At 45.2% G+C, this 17,968-nt stretch overlaps 1 protein-coding gene and 1 long non-coding RNA gene across 2 annotated transcripts in view; one reads left to right on the forward strand and one right to left on the reverse strand.

The window, feature by feature from the left end:
• Positions 1–412: 412 nt before the first annotated feature.
• Positions 413–9,803, forward strand: LOC127057660 (uncharacterized). Its single transcript, XR_007776145.1, has 3 exons — positions 413–655; positions 6,658–6,719; positions 9,733–9,803. It is a non-coding gene; the product is annotated as an uncharacterized LOC127057660 (long non-coding RNA).
• Positions 4,170–17,968, reverse strand: part of LOC127057622 (myosin-16) — a 49,126-nt gene continuing 35,327 nt past the window's right edge. Inside the window, exons 34-44 of the mRNA XM_050966546.1 lie at positions 16,871–17,003; positions 14,482–14,698; positions 13,057–13,193; positions 12,802–12,905; positions 11,267–11,459; positions 9,830–10,033; positions 8,012–8,137; positions 6,538–6,708; positions 5,757–5,957; positions 5,051–5,280; positions 4,170–4,560 (exon numbers count right to left, since the gene is read on the reverse strand). Of these exons, the coding sequence (XP_050822503.1) occupies positions 5,077–5,280; positions 5,757–5,957; positions 6,538–6,708; positions 8,012–8,137; positions 9,830–10,033; positions 11,267–11,459; positions 12,802–12,905; positions 13,057–13,193; positions 14,482–14,698; positions 16,871–17,003 (1,690 nt within the window). The 3' untranslated portion in view covers positions 4,170–4,560; positions 5,051–5,076. The remainder of the gene's footprint in view (positions 4,561–5,050; positions 5,281–5,756; positions 5,958–6,537; positions 6,709–8,011; positions 8,138–9,829; positions 10,034–11,266; positions 11,460–12,801; positions 12,906–13,056; positions 13,194–14,481; positions 14,699–16,870; positions 17,004–17,968) is intronic.

The following is a 17,968-nucleotide window of genomic DNA, read 5'->3' on the forward strand; positions in this document are numbered from 1 at the left end:
TCAAACTGGAATGTCATAGTTACCCCTGTTGCACAGGTGGGGAAACTGGGGCACAAAGAGGTGAAGGGGCTTGCCCAAGTTCATCTAGCAGGCCAGTGGCAGAGTAAGAGTAGAACTCAGCTCTCCAGAGTTCCCATCTAGTACTCTGTTCTCTAGGTAACAGCACCATAATTATAAAAGGCAGCACTTGTAAAGCTGGCAATTTATAGTACAGAAAAGACAAATCTGAGTGGAGTGATCGGAGGATTAGAGTGACTTTGCAACATGCAGTCACTGTAGTTCTTACTGGTCTGCTTCTAAAACAAGTGCAGATTAAAGATATATAACTAGGTCAACTAAATATTACATAACAGGATTGAAATTGTATTTAAATACAGTATTACATTTACAAAATGATTTTCACTGGCAGATGGGTGAAAGCAACTGAGCCAGATACGTTACAGAGCATCTGAGTTCTGCAGGAGCTTGGAGATTTTAAATGCAAAAATACTAAGGCCTTGTCTACAATAAAGGTTTTCAGGAATCTCCCACTTTGGCTCCAGCAGTATTACTGATATAGCTATGCCAGTTCCAAGGCAAACAAGCTGTCAGCAGTTTCACCATCACATCCTCCCAAGCAGCAGTGAGCTGGAGTAGAAGATTTAGTACTGAAAAGGTCAGTGACCAATCTACACTAACACTCCTCTAACAGTGGTGGAACTGCTCTAATGTGAGAGCAAGAGTGGGAGATTTAACTATAGATGAAGTTTGCCTTAAGGTCTAAAGAAAAAAACGACGGGACATCGTTTCAAAATGCAGACAACTGCAAAATATGTGTAGACATGTGCAAACAGGTAACTGCAAGTGCACAATATGCATTTTGGATTCAAAATGGGTAACTAAACACAAATGCATTTGTCGGCAAAAGTATCTATTTTAGAAGTGTAAGGTAGGCTCTGACATCTGAAAATGTGTCACTTTCAGGCACAGGGAAGGAAACACAGCATGTTTGGGGAGGGAAAAAAAGAGAAAAATAAGTACTGGATTTTTTTCCAAGATGCACTTGCTTAAGACTTCAGTACAGCATCCACCTAGGGTTATAATAATTTTTCAAAATCAGTTTTCATAACCAATACTAGAGCTATCTGACTTAGCAAAGGCATTATATTGATCTCAAATAGCCACTCTAGATGTATTGAAGTTGCAAAATTTGTGATTCTTAACAAATGAAGGTCAGTTTATGCCATCATCTTGGACAGCTTCCATAGCTGGTTAAGACAGGCCAGTTTAACAGCTGCTGTGCTGTGTTTTAATCTTCTGTGTTTAAGTGGACTGTATGTGAAATGGTTGTGACATACAGTGGGGAATGAGGGAGCATGATTCAGTTGTTTTTTAACCTGATCAAAACCTTAAGTAAATGCTATCTTTGAGCTGTGGTCTTTGGGTCACATTTTTCCTTAGTAGTTAGTTGCAGGTAGCTCCTGCAAGATGAGGTCTTCCCTGAAATCAGTGGGAGTTGGGAAGCTCAGGTCTAAGGGTCAGGCCTGAAATGAGCACTTTTGGAAACAGATTTAGGGTCTCAACCATTTGGTAAAGTGCCAGATATCTGCCGTGACAGCACCGCTGCTTCCTACGGTTGCCAATTTTGGTTGGATATATTCCTGGAGATTTCATCAGATGATATACTCTTTAATTAAGGATTAATCCTTAATTCCTGGAGACTCCAGGCTAATCCCAGAGGGTTGGCAACCCTCCTGCATTCAGCACAGCTGTAGGCACAGCTACATTTGCTTCTCCCAGCCACCAAGCGACGGCTACAGGCAGCTGGGTGGACTGTCTTCCCTCTTGGCTCCTGCCTGTGCCTGCTGACACCTGGCCATTGTGGAGCTCCTGGGTAAAGATGGATGTGGCTGGTAGGAAGGTGGAGGGAGCAGGTGATCACTGCAGGAGGGAGGGGAGAAGAATTGGGAAGGATAATGCAGAGAGGGGGCAGAATGAGGGTGAGAGCTCAAGGTTCCCCTCCCGACCACCTCACGTACCTCAGGGCTCCCACTGCCCCCTCCTCCCACCTTGGAGGGGCTTGACTGGTTTGATTTTTGAAGGAGGAGGGAGGGAGGCAGATTGGTGGGGTGAGGATGGGGAATGAAGCCAGTGGGAGCTGTGATCGGCCGACCCTGCGGACACGACAGGTAAGCAAACCGGCCCGGCCCACCAGGGGTTTTCCCTGAACAAGCGGCAGACTGGCTTTGCGAGCCACTGATCTTGTCCATCCCCTCTACCTGAGACAGGATTAAGAATACCTAGACCATCCCTGACAGGTGTTTGTCTAACCTGGTCTTAAAAAGCTCCAATGACTGGGATTCGAAGGGAATCTCCCTTGGAAGCCTGTTCCTGTGCTTAACTATCCTTATAGATAGGTTTTCCTCCTACCTAACTTAAATCTCCCTTGATGCAGATTAAGCCAATTACTTCTTGTCCTACCATCATCAGTGGACACAGAGAACAATCAATCGCTGTCCTCTTTACAACAAGCCTTAGCATATTTGAAGACTGCTATGAGGCCCCCCTGCAGATTAATATGCTCATTTTTTTAACATTTCCTCATAGGTCAGATTTTCTAAACCTTCTATCAGTTTTTGTTGCTCTCCTCTGGGCTCTCTCCAATTTGTTCACAGCTTTCTTGAAGTGTGGTGCCCAGAACCAGACACTATACTCCAGATAAGGCCATATAATACTCCAGTGCGAAGTAGAGCGGAGCTATTACTTCCCATGTCTTACATACAATGCTCCTATTACGATACCCAAGAATATTATTTTCCCTTTTTGCAAGAGCATCACACTGATGTCTCAAACTCAATTTGTGATCCCCTATAACTCCCAGATCCTTTTCAGCAGGACTACCGCCAAGTCAGTAATTCCTCATTTTGTAGTTGTGCATTTGATTTTTCCTTCCTAAGCGAAGGACTTTGCACTTACCTTTAGTGAATTTGATCTTGTTGATTTCAGACCAATTATCCATTTTGTCAAGCTTGTTTTGAATTGTAATCTTGTCCTCCGAAGTGTTTGCAACCCCTCTCAGCTTGACGTCATCTCCAAATTTTAAAAGCGTATTTCCCAGTCCATTATCCAAGTCATTAATGAAAATATTGACTTGTACCACACCCAGGACAGACCCCTGTAGGACCCCACTAAATACACCCTCCTTGTTAAACAGCAACATGTTGATAACTGCTCTTTGAATAGGGTTTTTTTAATCAGTTGTGTACCTACTTTACAGTAATTTAATCTAGACCAGAGTTTCTTAGTTTGCTTATGACAGTGTCATATGAGATTGTGTCAAAAGCCCTACTAAAGTCTAGATATATCATGTCTACAGCTTGCCCCTGGTGCACTAGGCCAGTAACCCTGTCAAAGCAGCAAATCAGGTTGTTTTGGCATTGATTTGTTCTTGACAAATCCTCGAGCTGTTTCTTGGAACGACCACTGTCCCCCACCATGCTGCTACTGGAGCTAGGTCAGCATGTGTTTGGCCACCTTTGCTTCCGCCTCCCTTAGCTGCACAAATCTCTGTTCCCAAGCATCACATATTTGAACCCATGGTCACAAGGGCCTGTATCATACAGACACACAATGCTGTATTTTTTCACCCCAGGAGAGTGTGTGCTAGTACATAGTAGTGTCTGGGTTGGAGACACTGATTGTCCAAAGCCATGTTCTGATTGGCTGGACCCTTTTGTTGATGTCACAAAACTGCTCCCAACAGTGCATGGCTGGGACCTCATCACCAAAAGGATCTGGAAAACCTCTACAGCCCTTGTGTTAAATGAGCAAAGCAAATGCTGTGCGAGTCCTCGTACATTGGGATTTCAAAGAATCCGTGGCCTAGGACTTCATAAGTGTCACTGTGATGTGTACCACAGCAACTTGGAGCAATATCAGGGATAGAACTTAGATGCTTCCTCTCCAAAACCCCAGGTGAAAGAGGAACCTGCTTTTAACTGCTGGCATTAGAGGACCCGTGACACACAGCTGAGAAATTCTGATCCAGTAAAGGTAACTGGTACACATGCACAACAGCCAACGTGGTTCAGTGCTGCTGAATTTCTTTTAAAAATGCTTTTTTGGACAGGAGGTCTCAGTGAATCAAATTGTCATCCTACAAACATAGACAATCCAGCAACGTCTCCAAGTTTCTTTCCCATACAGTAAGCTTTATTAAGACTATGCATTAAGACTATTAATGTGTGAGGAATTATTTACAAGAGACAGCCCACATCACACAGATGCTTTACACCTTCCGTCCTTGACATGAAAGTGTAAAATCCACATGAAAACAGACTCATTCCAACTGATAACAGCCAGACCTATATGATTTTGTGGTTTAATCCAGTCGGGGAAAGTACTGGTTTCAAGCTCTCCAGTGCAATCATTATTTTCTCCCCAGAGATACATGTACATTCTTTGTTTCCATTTCTCTCTCCCTATGTAGGTGTCTTCTTGATGGCTCTAGACTGCTGTTTTCAATTCATCACTAGGGTAGCAATCTTGCAATGGGCAGCTGTTGGGAAGATGTGTGTCACCCTGGAAGGAAAGAGACATTGAAATTGGATTGCAATAGCAACTTCTTTATCCTTTAAAGCCTCCCTAGGGAGGAGGGGAAGAGGTGAGAAATGCTACAATATCCATGTAAACACCCACTGGAATCTACTGATGTTCAGACCGGGCCAATGATTTCCTTTAATAGGGCCAAATCCTGACCTCTCCAGGCCAAGTATATCGGTTTTGAGCATAGGTTCTACTTGAGGGATGTGGAGAGGACAGAAACCCCACTGCCTCTGAGCTAAAGAGCTACAATGGAGCCTCTGCATGATTCTAAGGCTGTAACAGCATCTATAATCATCACAGTCCTCTTCAGTTTCAAAATTCCTCTTCCCACATCAGCAGAGCCAAGCAGAATGGCCCTGTCACCATTCATAGTGAATTCAGTGAGTCACCCAGGGTCTCTACTGAACCTATGTTTCCAAATCCACCCCAGTACCCTGTCTGAAAAAGGCCAGGCATGCAGCCCTACCAGCTGCAGGTTCAGAGCATAAGTGTCTATTCCCCAGAAGCGGACTTGGAAGCAGAAGACTTCGACACTTGGATGATCTCCACAGAGGTGAATCCCTTGGTCGCCGAGACACGGTGCCTGGTGCGCAATTTGTTTAGAGCCGATTCAGCCATTCCAGCCCTTTCCTCTGCTTCATCCAGCTCGTGCACCGTCTTTCTGTACTTTGCGATGCTCTGGTTAGCCTGCTCCTCCTGGGGATGGGAGAAGATTGGGCTTATTTTTTTTTAAGTCTTTATATTAGACAATGCCAGCACAAAATGGCTCTGACCTGTATTCCTTCAATACAACCAATCAGGCAAAGTGTATAGTAAACTGTTGGACCAGGAATAAATACATTTTACATGCACATCCCCTCAGATATTGGAGGTAACTTGTGAGGGCAGCCAAAGGACTGCAAGAGGGTGAGATGACAACATGTATTAATCTGATTTTTTGCAGAGGATAAGGCAGGTGGGTTTTTAGGTGGCTTTTTTATAGGTATGTTGGGGCCCGTATTATCAAAGATGGCAGGAAAAAGGAGCATCAAACAGGAGCCTGATGACTGGAGGTGCTAATGCTACTGATGAACACATATTTCAGATTATGTTTCTTTTGAAGACACAATGTATGTGGTAGATATTATTGTGTGTGTGCACAAGAGGGGAGAGTAACTGTCTAGGGTACATACGGCCTCTTCAATTTGTCTCTTGTAAGTCTTCAGCTTGTTCTGCAGCTTCTCCACAAGCTCCTGCATGCGCTGGTTGGTTTTGTGGTCCTCATCTGTTTGGAAGATCAGCTCTTTCAGGCGACGTTCATTCTTGTGCAGCGTTTTCACCGTCTCCACATGACGCTTCTGTTCAGAATCTAAGTCTGTTTCCAGTTCCTTAATCTGAAAAGGAGGAAAAAACCCAGCAGGATACATTAGTACTGATTGTGTTTAGCATGATGGACATGGAGATCTGGAGTCACACTAAAAATCTGGAAAGTGGTCTTGTGTTTTTTATTTACTGATGCAGGGGTATTTGAGTTGCAACAAATATGAAAAGAATCCCAATGAGCTCTATCACTGGATCCAGTAGGACCTTGTGTGAACTGGGGGCAGGAGGACCCATCGGTGGGATGGTCGACAGAGATGGTATGGCTAATGATAATATGCCCTAGAGTTATAGCCAAGGACATTTAGGATCCAACCAGACATTGCATATGACACAGAGGAGCAGCACTGACCTTTCTTTGCATTGCAGTGGGTTGAGTATGGCCAGGGTGGATTTTAATTTCTCTAGAATATATTTTGCTATTATTCTCTCTCTTTAATTTAGTTTAATTTATCTGGGATATACTGGCCCTTTAATAAAAACATTCCTTTTCTTTTCAAATATTTCTCCCGAGTACTAAAGCTCAGGTCAGGGAAGGGTTGGATGGCGGTGTTGGAAGAATTTTTTGGAGTAGATCTATCCAGTTTTTCTTACCCGGGTCTCAAGTTTCATGATAGTACGTTTTCCTCCTTTCAGGGCCAACTGCTCAGCCTCTTCCATCTTGACTTGCAGGTCTTTTATTGTGATTTCATAGTTCTTTTTTATCTTTTCCAGGTGCATGCTGTGATCCTGCTCCTGACGCAGCTCTTCTGCCATGCGGGAAGCCTAAGAGGAGGGTAAGAAACAGCTTGTCAGCACAGACTATTTATACTGAGCATTGGAAGCTAGGCTATTTAGACCTGATGTCCATATGCTGCCATATGGGGAATTTTTGCAGGAGCTGGAAGTCTGTTCTATGTATCACAGTTTGCCTCTCTAAAGGAAAGGCTCCCATCGATTTCAGTGAGCTTTGGATCAGGCCTCAAGCCAGGAGATTTGTGATTGCTTACTATCACAGGGGTACAGTGTAAGATATTACTCATCCTTCTTATTAAGACAGTCATTTCTGCCTACAGAGTACAATCCAGTGCTTATGCTTTCCATCCTCCCCTGGGAAGAAGAGAGATTAGAACCTACCATAGGGTATGTCTACACTAGAAACATAAGTCAACCTATATTAGGTCAACTTACAGGCCCCGCAATAAATTACTGCAGTGGTGCATATCCAGACTATCCTCCTTGGACTGGTGGTGCACGTCCTCACCAGGAGCGTTTCCACCAACCTAAGAGGGGCAGTGTGGAAGCTGAGAGCTGTGAGCCTGGCTGCCCCCCACCACTCCATGTTCCATGCTGAGAAGGGGAGGAAGCTACCCAGGACTTCTCCCCCTAATGTCCACTCCCCTCCAGAAGTCAGACAGTCTTGTCAGTTTCACAGCTCCCAGCCATGAAATTGACAAGCCAGCTGAGGTTAAAGAGGGAGCCTCTGAGAGCAGGGTCCAGCCTGGGCTTCTTGCCCTGGGGTCTAGGTAAGGTGCTGTATGAACACGCAATAGCTGAGAGCATTAAGAAGGCAGAATGTTCAGCCTTCTTTCAGGAGGAAATACTGAGCATTAACTCTACAGCTGTCTGTGGAATTTCTAAGGTGTAAATTGTTAAGTGCCAACTGAGAAATTTACTCAACAGTGGCCACTTCTGCTCTCCCTGCCAATTATAAATGGCATTGACTGGCTACGGGGGAGGGCGTCCAGTCTTTGGTTAGAAGCATGATCGTTTCAATGTTAAGCCTTGAGGAAAGCGGGGACAAAACAGAAGGGGAAATGGAGGAACTCCCCAGGACGCCATCAGTAATACAGAAGATTCCTTCCTTAGCAGGGGGACAGAAGAGAAGTGGATTTCTCCAAGTCTCCTTTTGCCATATTGGAGGACAGATGAGCTGATGTGTGCTCAGCCCTCTAGGAATGGGAAATGCTACGTAAGTGCTAAGATTAATCAGTAACAACGCACTTCAAAATTGAGCAGTGTAGGAAAGAGCAGAATATACAACCCCCAGGCTTCTAGGGACCATCACTGGGGGCCGAGTGCAACTTACATCAGCCATGGCTTTCTTGGCTCGCTCATCGGCTGCTCGGAACTCGCTGATCATCTCCTCGTGTTCGCTTGTAATGCGCATAAGGTCAGACTCCAGTTTGCGCTTTATCACCAGCAGGCTTTGGTTCTGGAGGGAGGAGGGAAGACTCGGTGACCCAGCCTAGCTTTGTGGGCTCTAACTTGATCTTTGAGCAGACGCCTTGGCACTTCGCAGGCTTGAAACTAAGGATGCATTTGGCCCTGTATGTTTATTTTACTTTTATATCAGAAAGATTTTCCTTGGTAACCAATCTTGTATCATGCGTTGTAGCCCTTTGTCCACGAAAGGGTTTGATTTTAATCCTGCTTCATTGTATTTGTGTGCATGTGTGTGTATTATTATTTCAAAGTTACATTGCAGTAGCATCCAGACGTTTTTGTCTATAGGCGCTCCACACACACACGCGCGATTGCTGTGCAAAGAACTTATAGCCTACATGTATCTTCTGCCTCATGGGAAATCTGAAAATCCTCTTCTAATCACAATGTTTGCCAATGTGTATAGTTTTGGATTTTTTTTGTAAGGAGCCCAAATGCTAAGACAATTATACCTAGAAACATTACTAAATAACCAAGCAATGCATTGCATAGACTTTCAAGATCTCCAGTACTACAGCATCAAGTCTGCATACCACAATACTGTGGAGCATGGGTAGTCAATAGGCAGACCACGGGCCAAATCCGGACCTCCAGACACTTTTGAATGGTCCCTGAAATCTTTGTATTTATTTGTTATTATTGTTATTATGTATTTTTTCTCTGAAGTCTAAGCCTTGATTATACCTTGAACAAAAAATTTGGACCTTGACAAAAAATAATTGACTACCCCTGCTGTAGAGTACAATGCAAGCACTGTACAATATTAGTTCTGTATAACAAGCAAGCATCAGGAAGACTATGAGACATAAATGCAGCAGTTTAGCTGCCGAAAATTTAGCCTTTGAGCATCAGTTACAAGTAAATGTATTTGTTATATTTTTTCCATCTCTTTAGATAGACAAAGTCCATCATCATCTCAGGATGCAAATGCTTCTCTCTATTATTAGTCCTTTCCAGCAGTTTATCTTGTAGACCTTCCTTCCCCTTCTTTGGAAATCCTTAGCACATTTGGTCCATCCTTTATGGAAAAAGGCCTAGAGAATGTAATAAATAATGATAAACCATCTCTAGAATTTTGAAACCAGCGCACAGAATCCTATAGGATGCCATTTTCTTTGCATTCTGTAGGATGGTTTAAAATGTCAATCAAATGGATCTCACTCTTCATTAAATTCTAGGGGGAAAATCCTGGCACCAGTGAAGCCGATGGCAAAATTCACATTGACTTCAGTGGAGCCAGTATTTCACCCTGTAGATTTTTAGAGTGTCATTTTCAAAAGTACTCAGCATTGTCCTAACTCTGCCCCCACTGGCATCAATGGATCATAGACTTGGGCCAACGCTCAGCATTTTTGAATATCCCATCCTTAGTGTAATATCCATAGAACCCTCTTGGTAGAGTTCATCATAAATTCTATAGGACTTTCCCCAGAAGGAATAATATCACATTTAATCCTTTATGGGTCGAATCCTGCAATCCTTACTCAGGCTGTCACTGAAGTCACTGGAAGTTTTGCTGCTAGATTTGGCTCTAATAAAATCAATCTGATTTTTATTTATTCTTTCATAACATTTTCTTTACAGCACAGTACATTCTCATCAAGCACAACAGACTTTTAATGCCAGCAGCGGAGCAAACAGTACAACAACCCTGTATCAACAGCATGGTATTTGTTTTCACCTGGACATTGATTTCGTTGTGCCTCTCAGTGATCTCTAACAGCTCCTGCTCCAGGAGTTTGCGAGAGCGCTCGCTGCCTTCCAGCCCAGTGCGCATTTCTTCCAGCTCCGTCTGTGTCAGGCTGAGGCGGCGTTCCTGGAGGTTGTACTGTTCCCGGAGTTCCTCGTGCTGGCGAGCATCTTCATCCATCTGAATCTGAAGATCCTGAAGGCAAAAGAGGGATAAGTATGATTAAGAAGCACACAGGGGAAGCTGTAAAGTACAGGATGGCCCACTCATGTCCTTTTCTTTTCTCCTTTTTTTTTTTAAAAGAGACATTGTCCAGTTAAAAATCATGATGTTTGATTCTGATGTCAATAATGTCTGCTTTACACCAGTGCAACTTTTGACTTCAGTGGAGTTACTCCTGATTTACACCAGTGTCAAAGAGCAAAATAAGGTCCACATATTTAAAAAACGAAAACAAATGTACTTTTCAATGCTGTTACAACACCTTAGGTCAGTGGTTCTCAAACTGTGGGTCAGGACCCCAAAGTAGGTCACACCCCCATTTTAATGGGGTCTCCAGGGCTGGCTTAGACTTCCTGGGGCCTGGGGCCAAAGCCCAAGCCAAGCCCCACTACCCAGGGCCAAAGCTGAAGCCCAAGGGCACTGGTACACAGATTACAGGCCCCTTGCCTGGGACTGAAGCCCCTGGGCTTCAACCTTGGTCCCCCACCCAGAGGTTTGGGCTTGGTTGGGCTCAGGCTTCAGGCCCCCCTCCTGGGGTCATGTAGTAATTTTTGTTGTCAGAAGGGGGTCGCCGTGCAATGAAGTTTGAGAACCCCTGCCTTAGGTTATTAGAGTCACATCCTCAGCTGCAGTGACACCCGTTTACACCAGCTGAGGATCTGGCCTTTAAAGTTTTTTTATTATTATTGTTATTAAATCTAAATTTGGTTTGCCCTTTTTATGCTATTTGTATCCTTTTTGCAGTTCTCTGAGCTTGGAGAAAGAAAACAGACTGGTAAGTTTCACTTTTCACTTCAGTTGATTTCTAGTCAATTTCACTTTCAGGTTCACCTGCACTGGAGTGAAGCAGCACTGTTTGATTTGCAAACACTGCAGGCACTGTCTATTAAAAACAAAACCGTTTTCATTGCAATTTTTTTTTTAATTGCATGGAAATATTTCTGCTGGTCTGAGGTTTTGTAGAAGCCTGTGCGCCTGGTTCTTCTCTCACAGCAGTTGTACCCCATTGATTTGGATGAAGTTACTCCTCATTTACATCTGATTTAGATCCTTTGCTTACAAAACCTGAATTTGGGGGCAAATGTGACCTAACAGAGTCACTCTAAACAAGGCTGTATATTCCACTTCCTAGAGTTATTATATGTAAAAAGATGTAACTGGATAGAGTTTTCCCTTCAGGGTCCTACTTCCTTCTCTCCAGTTTACCTTGATCTGCTGCTGCAGTTTTTTCAGCGTCTTGACAAGCTCACTGTTGTTCCTGTTGGCGTGATCCAGCTGGATTTCCATTTCATTCAGATCCGTCTCCATCTTCTTCTTGAGCCTGAGCGCTTCAGCTCGCCCCTTAGCTTCCATCTCCAGACTTGACTGCAGAGACTCAATTGCACGCTGATGATTTTTCCTGCGGATTCCAATGAAGCACAAGTTGCACCATTCTGTTACACTTGAGTCCAGTCCAGCCTTTGGCTTTAGGTGGGTAAAACCAAGGGACTGTTCATGAAATAATAAAAAGGGATCATTTCAGAAACGCTCTGAAAATGGGATTCTTGATCCCAGCAGCCACACTGATCCCAAACACTTTCCGTCTTAGAGTACGTCATACTAATAAGTATAGATTTGAAGTGGACCAAAACTTCTCCAATGAGGTAGCTAAGCACTGTAAATAATCCTGAGAGTTTAACATGATAATTGTGGTTTATCACATTTCCCTGAGATACAATTTTTTTTTATCTTTTGTGGACATTAGAAGTCTAAGGATTACTAGGCTGACTCACAGCCAAGGTCCATCTAGTCCAATATTCTGTCTCTGACACTAGCCAGCAGCATAAGCCTCAGAGGAAGGTGTAAGAACCCTGGTTGTGGGATAATCTGCCTCCCATATTAGGTCTCATCCTACTCTCTAACAGAGACTGGCATAAGTTCTGAAGCAGAACTATGTTCTGATAGTAACTAAGAAATTTATTATGAGCCAGATTTTGTACTTAGTTATGCAACGCAACACCTTGGACTTCAATGACACCACGCGGCTGTAACAGAGAGCTGGATTCGACCCAGAATCTTCTACAATCACCTGCTTCTTAATGTTAACACAAGACCCCTTGGTAATACAGCCACTAGATCAGGTCAAATCCAGCAGATCACCCAAGCAAATGTGGGCTTCTTTCATCGAATGAACGAATATTCATATTGGGACTTTACACCTCCTCGCTGCATATTGAGTCAAAAAACTCTGAGTGTGTATCTTTGCCCACGTCCAGACTAACCCGCGGCATCGGCGGGTTAAAATCGATTGCTCGGGGATCGATATATCGCGTCTAGTCTGGACGCGATGTTTCAATCCCCGAGCGCGCTTACATCGATTCCGGAACTCCATCAACCCGAACAGAGTTCTGGAATCGACATGGAGAGCCGCGGACATCGATGCCGCGCCGTCTGCACAGGTGAGTACCTAGATTTTAGAAATTCGACTTCAGCTACGTTATTCACATAGCTGAAGTTGCGTATCTAAAATCAATTTTAATACCCTAGTCTGGACGTGGCCTTTGAGCACTTAAAGGGATAGGGAGGGATAGCTCAGTGGTTTGAGCATTGGCCTGCTAAACCCAGGGTTCAATCCTTGAGGGGGCCATTTGGGGAACTGGGGCAAAAAAATCTGAGCATTGGTCCTGCTTTGAGTAGAGGGTTGGACTAGATGACCTCCTGAGGTCCCTTCCAACCCTGATATTCTATGAAATATTCCATACCTTGTAGCTTCAAATTCCTCTTCCTTCTCGTGGATTCTTCTGTCAATGTCGGCTTTCACCTGAGCTAGTTCAAGCTGAATACGGATCAGTTTGCTTTCTTCAACCTGCCAGCAAACATACAATAGAAGTGTGACTGAATGGCTTTTAAGAGGTAAAATCTATGTCATTTATCTGCTGGAATATGGCCAGCAAGTTATGTACTAGTCTGATGTGTTCCCCTCATGTGTAGTTGTCAGAATTGGATACAATTATTACCTCCAGGGAAGACTCTGCTTCCTCTAGTGCCATCTGCAGTTCATCTTTCTCAACCTCCAGCTTCTTCTTTATCTTCTGTAGCTCATGTACACTTCTCCCTCCCTCACCCAACTGGTCAATCAGATCCTTAATCTCCTCTGAGGAAGAAAAATGGACATTGTGTGATGGGTGTATTCCAGGACTGGGAACTTTTAACAAGTGCCACCTGTACTGATCCTTTGAGAGAAAATGGCTTGAGATAGTTCCAGTCAAGCGATCAACAATCTGCAGCAAGGGAGATTTCAGTTAGATAGTAGGAAAAACTCTCACTATAAGGATAATTAAGTACTGGAATCTGTTACCCAAGGAGGTTGTGGAATCTCCATTATTGGAGGTCTTTATGAACAGGTTAGACAAATAGCTGTCAGGGAGGGTCTAGGTGTACTTTGTCCTGTCTCAGCACCTGGGACTGGACTAGATGACCTCTCAAGGTCCCTTCCAGCCCTACATTTCTAGGACTCTACTTCCAATCAGTCGGCCTTTGCTTTCATTTTTAAATGTTACTCTGGATTTCTGAATGAGCCTGTTGGCAGCCTGCGTTCAGCGACATGGAAAAGAGAAACCCGTTACGCCATCAGAAATTCTCCACAATCTTTCTCCGCCTCTTTCTCCCTCCTCTCAAATGGTTGCTCTTCCTAAGTGAAAACAAGACTCCATGCTGTCTGGGCTCTGTGCCAGCCATTGTAGGCTGGAGCAAAGGATGGAGGGGGCAGGGAGCATCAGGGCTGTGCCACTGAGTCCATCATTCTTTATTTTCTGTGGGCCACAGTGCCAGAGGGTCATAGCTCCTCCCGAATATTCATGGAGTTATCCTCACAATACCCCTGTCAGGAAGGTCAGTGTCATTTGCCCCATTTTACAGATGGGTAAACTATAGCAAAGAGAGATTAAATGACTGGCTCATGATCACAGAAAACTCCGAGGCAGAGCTGGGAATGGAATCCAAGTCTCATGTATCCTAGTCGATTGCTTTAACCACTAGTCCATCATTCCCCCTATTATCTGGTTCTTGTGATGATAACCCCCTTCCCCCCAAGGGATGCACAGGGGTCATGGCCTCTACTTTAGACCAGTGGCCACCAAGAGGGAACTGACCTGCAGCACAATCTTCCTGTCTCCTGAGCCCTTCTTGTTCCCTCGCAGCACTATACATTTACCTATGTTACTTTCGCAATTTACTTTGTGTTTGTGCATGGGGAGGTGTCAGTGAGTCGGTGAATTTCACCACAAGAGCAGAATTTGGCCCATCATTTGGAATGTCATCAGACATACATTCACAAAGAGAACGTGAGTATCAGCTGGGAGAAGCTACAGCCCATCATTCTATGTAAATCGGGGGCTTGGGCGGATGTGTGGAGGTTGTTTTTACATGGAATCAGTGCTTACCCTGGAGGGTCTTGTTTTCCTTCTTAACAGATTCCAGATGCTCTAGGGATTCCTCATAGGCAGTTTTGAGCTTGAAGTTTTCCGTCATGTAGATGCGGCAATCCTTCTGGGAATTGTCCAGCTCCACCTGCAGCTCTTCGCATTTCTGCTGCCACTCCGCCAGCATCTTATCAAAGGCCCTTTGCTTCTTGTCCAGGGCAGCACAAGCAGCATTGGCCTGGAAGCAGAAAGCCAAGCATTCACGGCAGACAAGTTTTTCTTTACACATCACTTCTGTGCATGTCCTGCCTGCTAGTCATGGTTAAATTGGCAGCAGCTCTCGTGACTGGCAGAGTTCCTCTTAGTCATTTTGAATGGATGATTCAAATATTTGCTTGGCTTTCTTTCCCCACTGCTAGGAATTTGGCAAGACCACCAAGTTGCTTTCAGTGTGATGGCCTTCCTCAACTCTGTTGTTACATGGGGAGCAAATGTTTCCCATTTCAGACATATTGCATACAGATGCACTGGTAGGAATTCTTGTGGTCGACTACTGTGGCTCTTTCGAAAGCATTTTGGCTTCAGTTGCAAACAAGATGCTATCCAAGCCAATTTTAGATTGTGTTAAACTGAATCACCATAAAAGGGAAAGGATAACAGGGTGTTTTTCTTTCCTGGAGCGTTGTGGCTTTTAATCATGAATACGCCTTGCATTCTTACTATCCAAAGATGAGCTTCATTAGAGGGAAATGATAGCAAAGCACCCCTTTGCCCCAGGGATGCAACCGTTGGCAGCACGTAAATAGGCTTAGGGAGGCTGTGCCTCCCCGAACAGCCCAATGTGGCCCCACCCATGCTCCGCCTGGAAAGCCCCCTCCTGCTTGCCCTTCCCTCTTGGCCCCAGCCCAGGCAGGCTGGCTGCTCCTCTCCAGGAAATAAGGTTGCCAATTTTGGTTGGACGTATTCGTGGAGATTTAATGACATGACATAATTTTAATTAAAGATTAGTCTTTAATTCCTGGAGTCTCCAGGCCAATCCTGAAGGGTTGGCAACTCTATGGGAAGCAGGCTGGGACTTGGAGTGGCTGGGGTCACCCAGTGTTAGGGAGCCCCGCAAGTGCTGGGCCTGCACTAGCCAGTGCTTGGGTGGGGGGCTGCTGGCGCTGGGGCTGCCTGCTCTGTGCTGGGGATGATGGAGTTGAGGGAGCCACACGCTGCCTACTTAGAGTGCTGGGGGGGAGAAGGGGGTTGGTGGCCACGGAAGGGGGGTGGGGAGGAAGGCTCTGGGCTCCATCAGGGGAAGGATGGCGGGAGGGGCTAACCTTCCCAAGCTGGCAAGTCACCCACCGTCCATGGATGTAACACAGTGAGGTAGGGTTGTGTTCTCCTACGGCCTGATCCAAAGCCCACTGCAGTCATTGGAAAAACTCCCATTTAGTCCATAGTCCTGACTTAACTAGCATTTTTATTCCCATTTCCCACCATTGCACTGTCATTGGTGCATCTAGACTAGTGGTAGCAAAGATGGAAACACTAGTGTAGACCGGCAGCACCGATCACTAGTGTTTTCACTGCCAGGTTGTCTAGACTGCAGGGCTAGATGACATGATGATTAAAACACTAGTGGCCAGTCCACACTAGCATTCCCACCATTGCTGCAAACAGTGGCGGTCCAACACTGGCAAATATGAAGGTAGACACAGGCTTCGGAGAGGGTTACCTGGTGCTGCAGCTAGGACGGGCTGTCTGGCCAGGTGGACTTGCTTTTGCTGCTACTGGAAGCTGGTTAATTAGCCTGACTAAAAGGAACATGCTGTATGTCCATATGGAATGTCTGTGACTATCCTCTGGGCCAGGGGTAGGCAACCTATGGCACGCGTGCCGAAGGCAGCACGCAAGCTGATTTTCAGTGGCACTCACACTGTCTGGGTCCTGGCCACCGGCCCGGGGGCTCTGCATTTTAATTTAATTTTAAATGAAGCTTCTTAAACATTTTAAAAACCTTATTTACTTTACATACAAAAATAGTTTAGTTATATATTATAGACTTCTAGAAAGAGACCTTCTAAAAGCGTTAAAATGTATTACTGGGATGCAAAACCTTAAATTAGAGTGACTAAATGAAGACTTGGCACACCACTTCTGAAAGGTTGCTGACCCATGCTCTGGGCTTTCACACAGTGGGATACATCTAGTGTCTTGCTACTGCTGGTAATGCAAGATTTTGTCTTGTCTTTAATAAACTTAGTAGAGACGATAAAAATCATGTGAATGAGGGGCCTGGCCAAAAGTCCATGGAAATTGACAGAGGAACTTCAGTGGGCTTTAAATCAGGTCCTAGGGCTTCCTGGGATGTTCTGTTCAGGCATATGTTGGCAGGAATCCATCTTTGCATCATCAGGTCTCTTACCTTTTCCAGGTCAAGTGTGAGGTCTTCCACTTCTATCTGAAGCCTCTGCTTGGTTTTCTCCATGCTGGCGGCCCGGGCTTGGGCAGCTTCCGCTGTCTCCTCTGCCACCTGGAGCCTAGCAGCCAGCTTTCTCCTGAGGGTGGAAGGTTTTAAAGCGTAAGCTGGAGAAAGAGGAGGGAGAGAGGCTTGCCCATCTGTCTCGCCTCAGACACGTTCACTGTTTTCACCTTCAGAGGGACCTACCAAGGTCAGGAGGCCTGCAGAAGCCTGACTGAGAACGGTACTGTCCTATCTCATGAATGGCGCGTGCACCGCTTAGTTTATTGGTTTTGCAGCATTAAATTTCAATCTGGCACATTTCAAGGTGCCTGCCATTCAGCTTTGCAACTAAACGCTGGGCTCAGTCTGCGCGGAAGGGCTCCGCACCAGCAGGACTCTTCCGAGGTGTTGCTGCCGATGCGGCGAGAACACATCCAATGTTGCTGGGGGGTATATGCCAGAGAAGGAACCCAGCAGCACCCCTAACAGTGTGCAACATGCTTGTCTCTTCTACTGGAAGGAGTGGTCAGGGCCACAGTTCAGCCCTCTGCTCTTGGGTGGTTTGCTGGCACTGAGCTCTCCTTGGCCTGACACTTAGGGGGTCTCAAGGAGTAGGACTGCAAAGAGGAGAAGGGTAAATTGTTCCCTGGCCCCCCTCAGCCAATGCCTGATCCATCAAATCTAAAGTAAACCTGACCTATTTGATCTGAGTCAAGAGATGTAAACTGGGGCTTTTGGGCTAAGAGCTCTCCTCACGGTGCTCTTTTCAGACGGATCACGGCCAAGAGGGCTCCGCTTTCAGCCTGTGCAGCTTCCCTGGGGTGGAGTGCCTTACTCTGGTTTGGTAGCCCTTTTCCCCATGAGTAGTGCTATTGACTCCATAAGGACTGACTGAGGAGTAAAGTACCGCTTAGGTGCGAGTAGGGATATCTGAACCTGGCCCTTTATTAGGAATGTGTCTGCTGTGTTTGATACCAGGCAGCAATGGGGATTTAGCTCTCAACATCCTTTATTTATTATTATAAGCAACATTCTCTCTTTCTCCTGACCGGGATGCTC

This window comes from Gopherus flavomarginatus, chromosome 9, assembly GCF_025201925.1.
Source record: "Gopherus flavomarginatus isolate rGopFla2 chromosome 9, rGopFla2.mat.asm, whole genome shotgun sequence".
Taxonomy (NCBI): domain Eukaryota; kingdom Metazoa; phylum Chordata; order Testudines; family Testudinidae; genus Gopherus; species Gopherus flavomarginatus.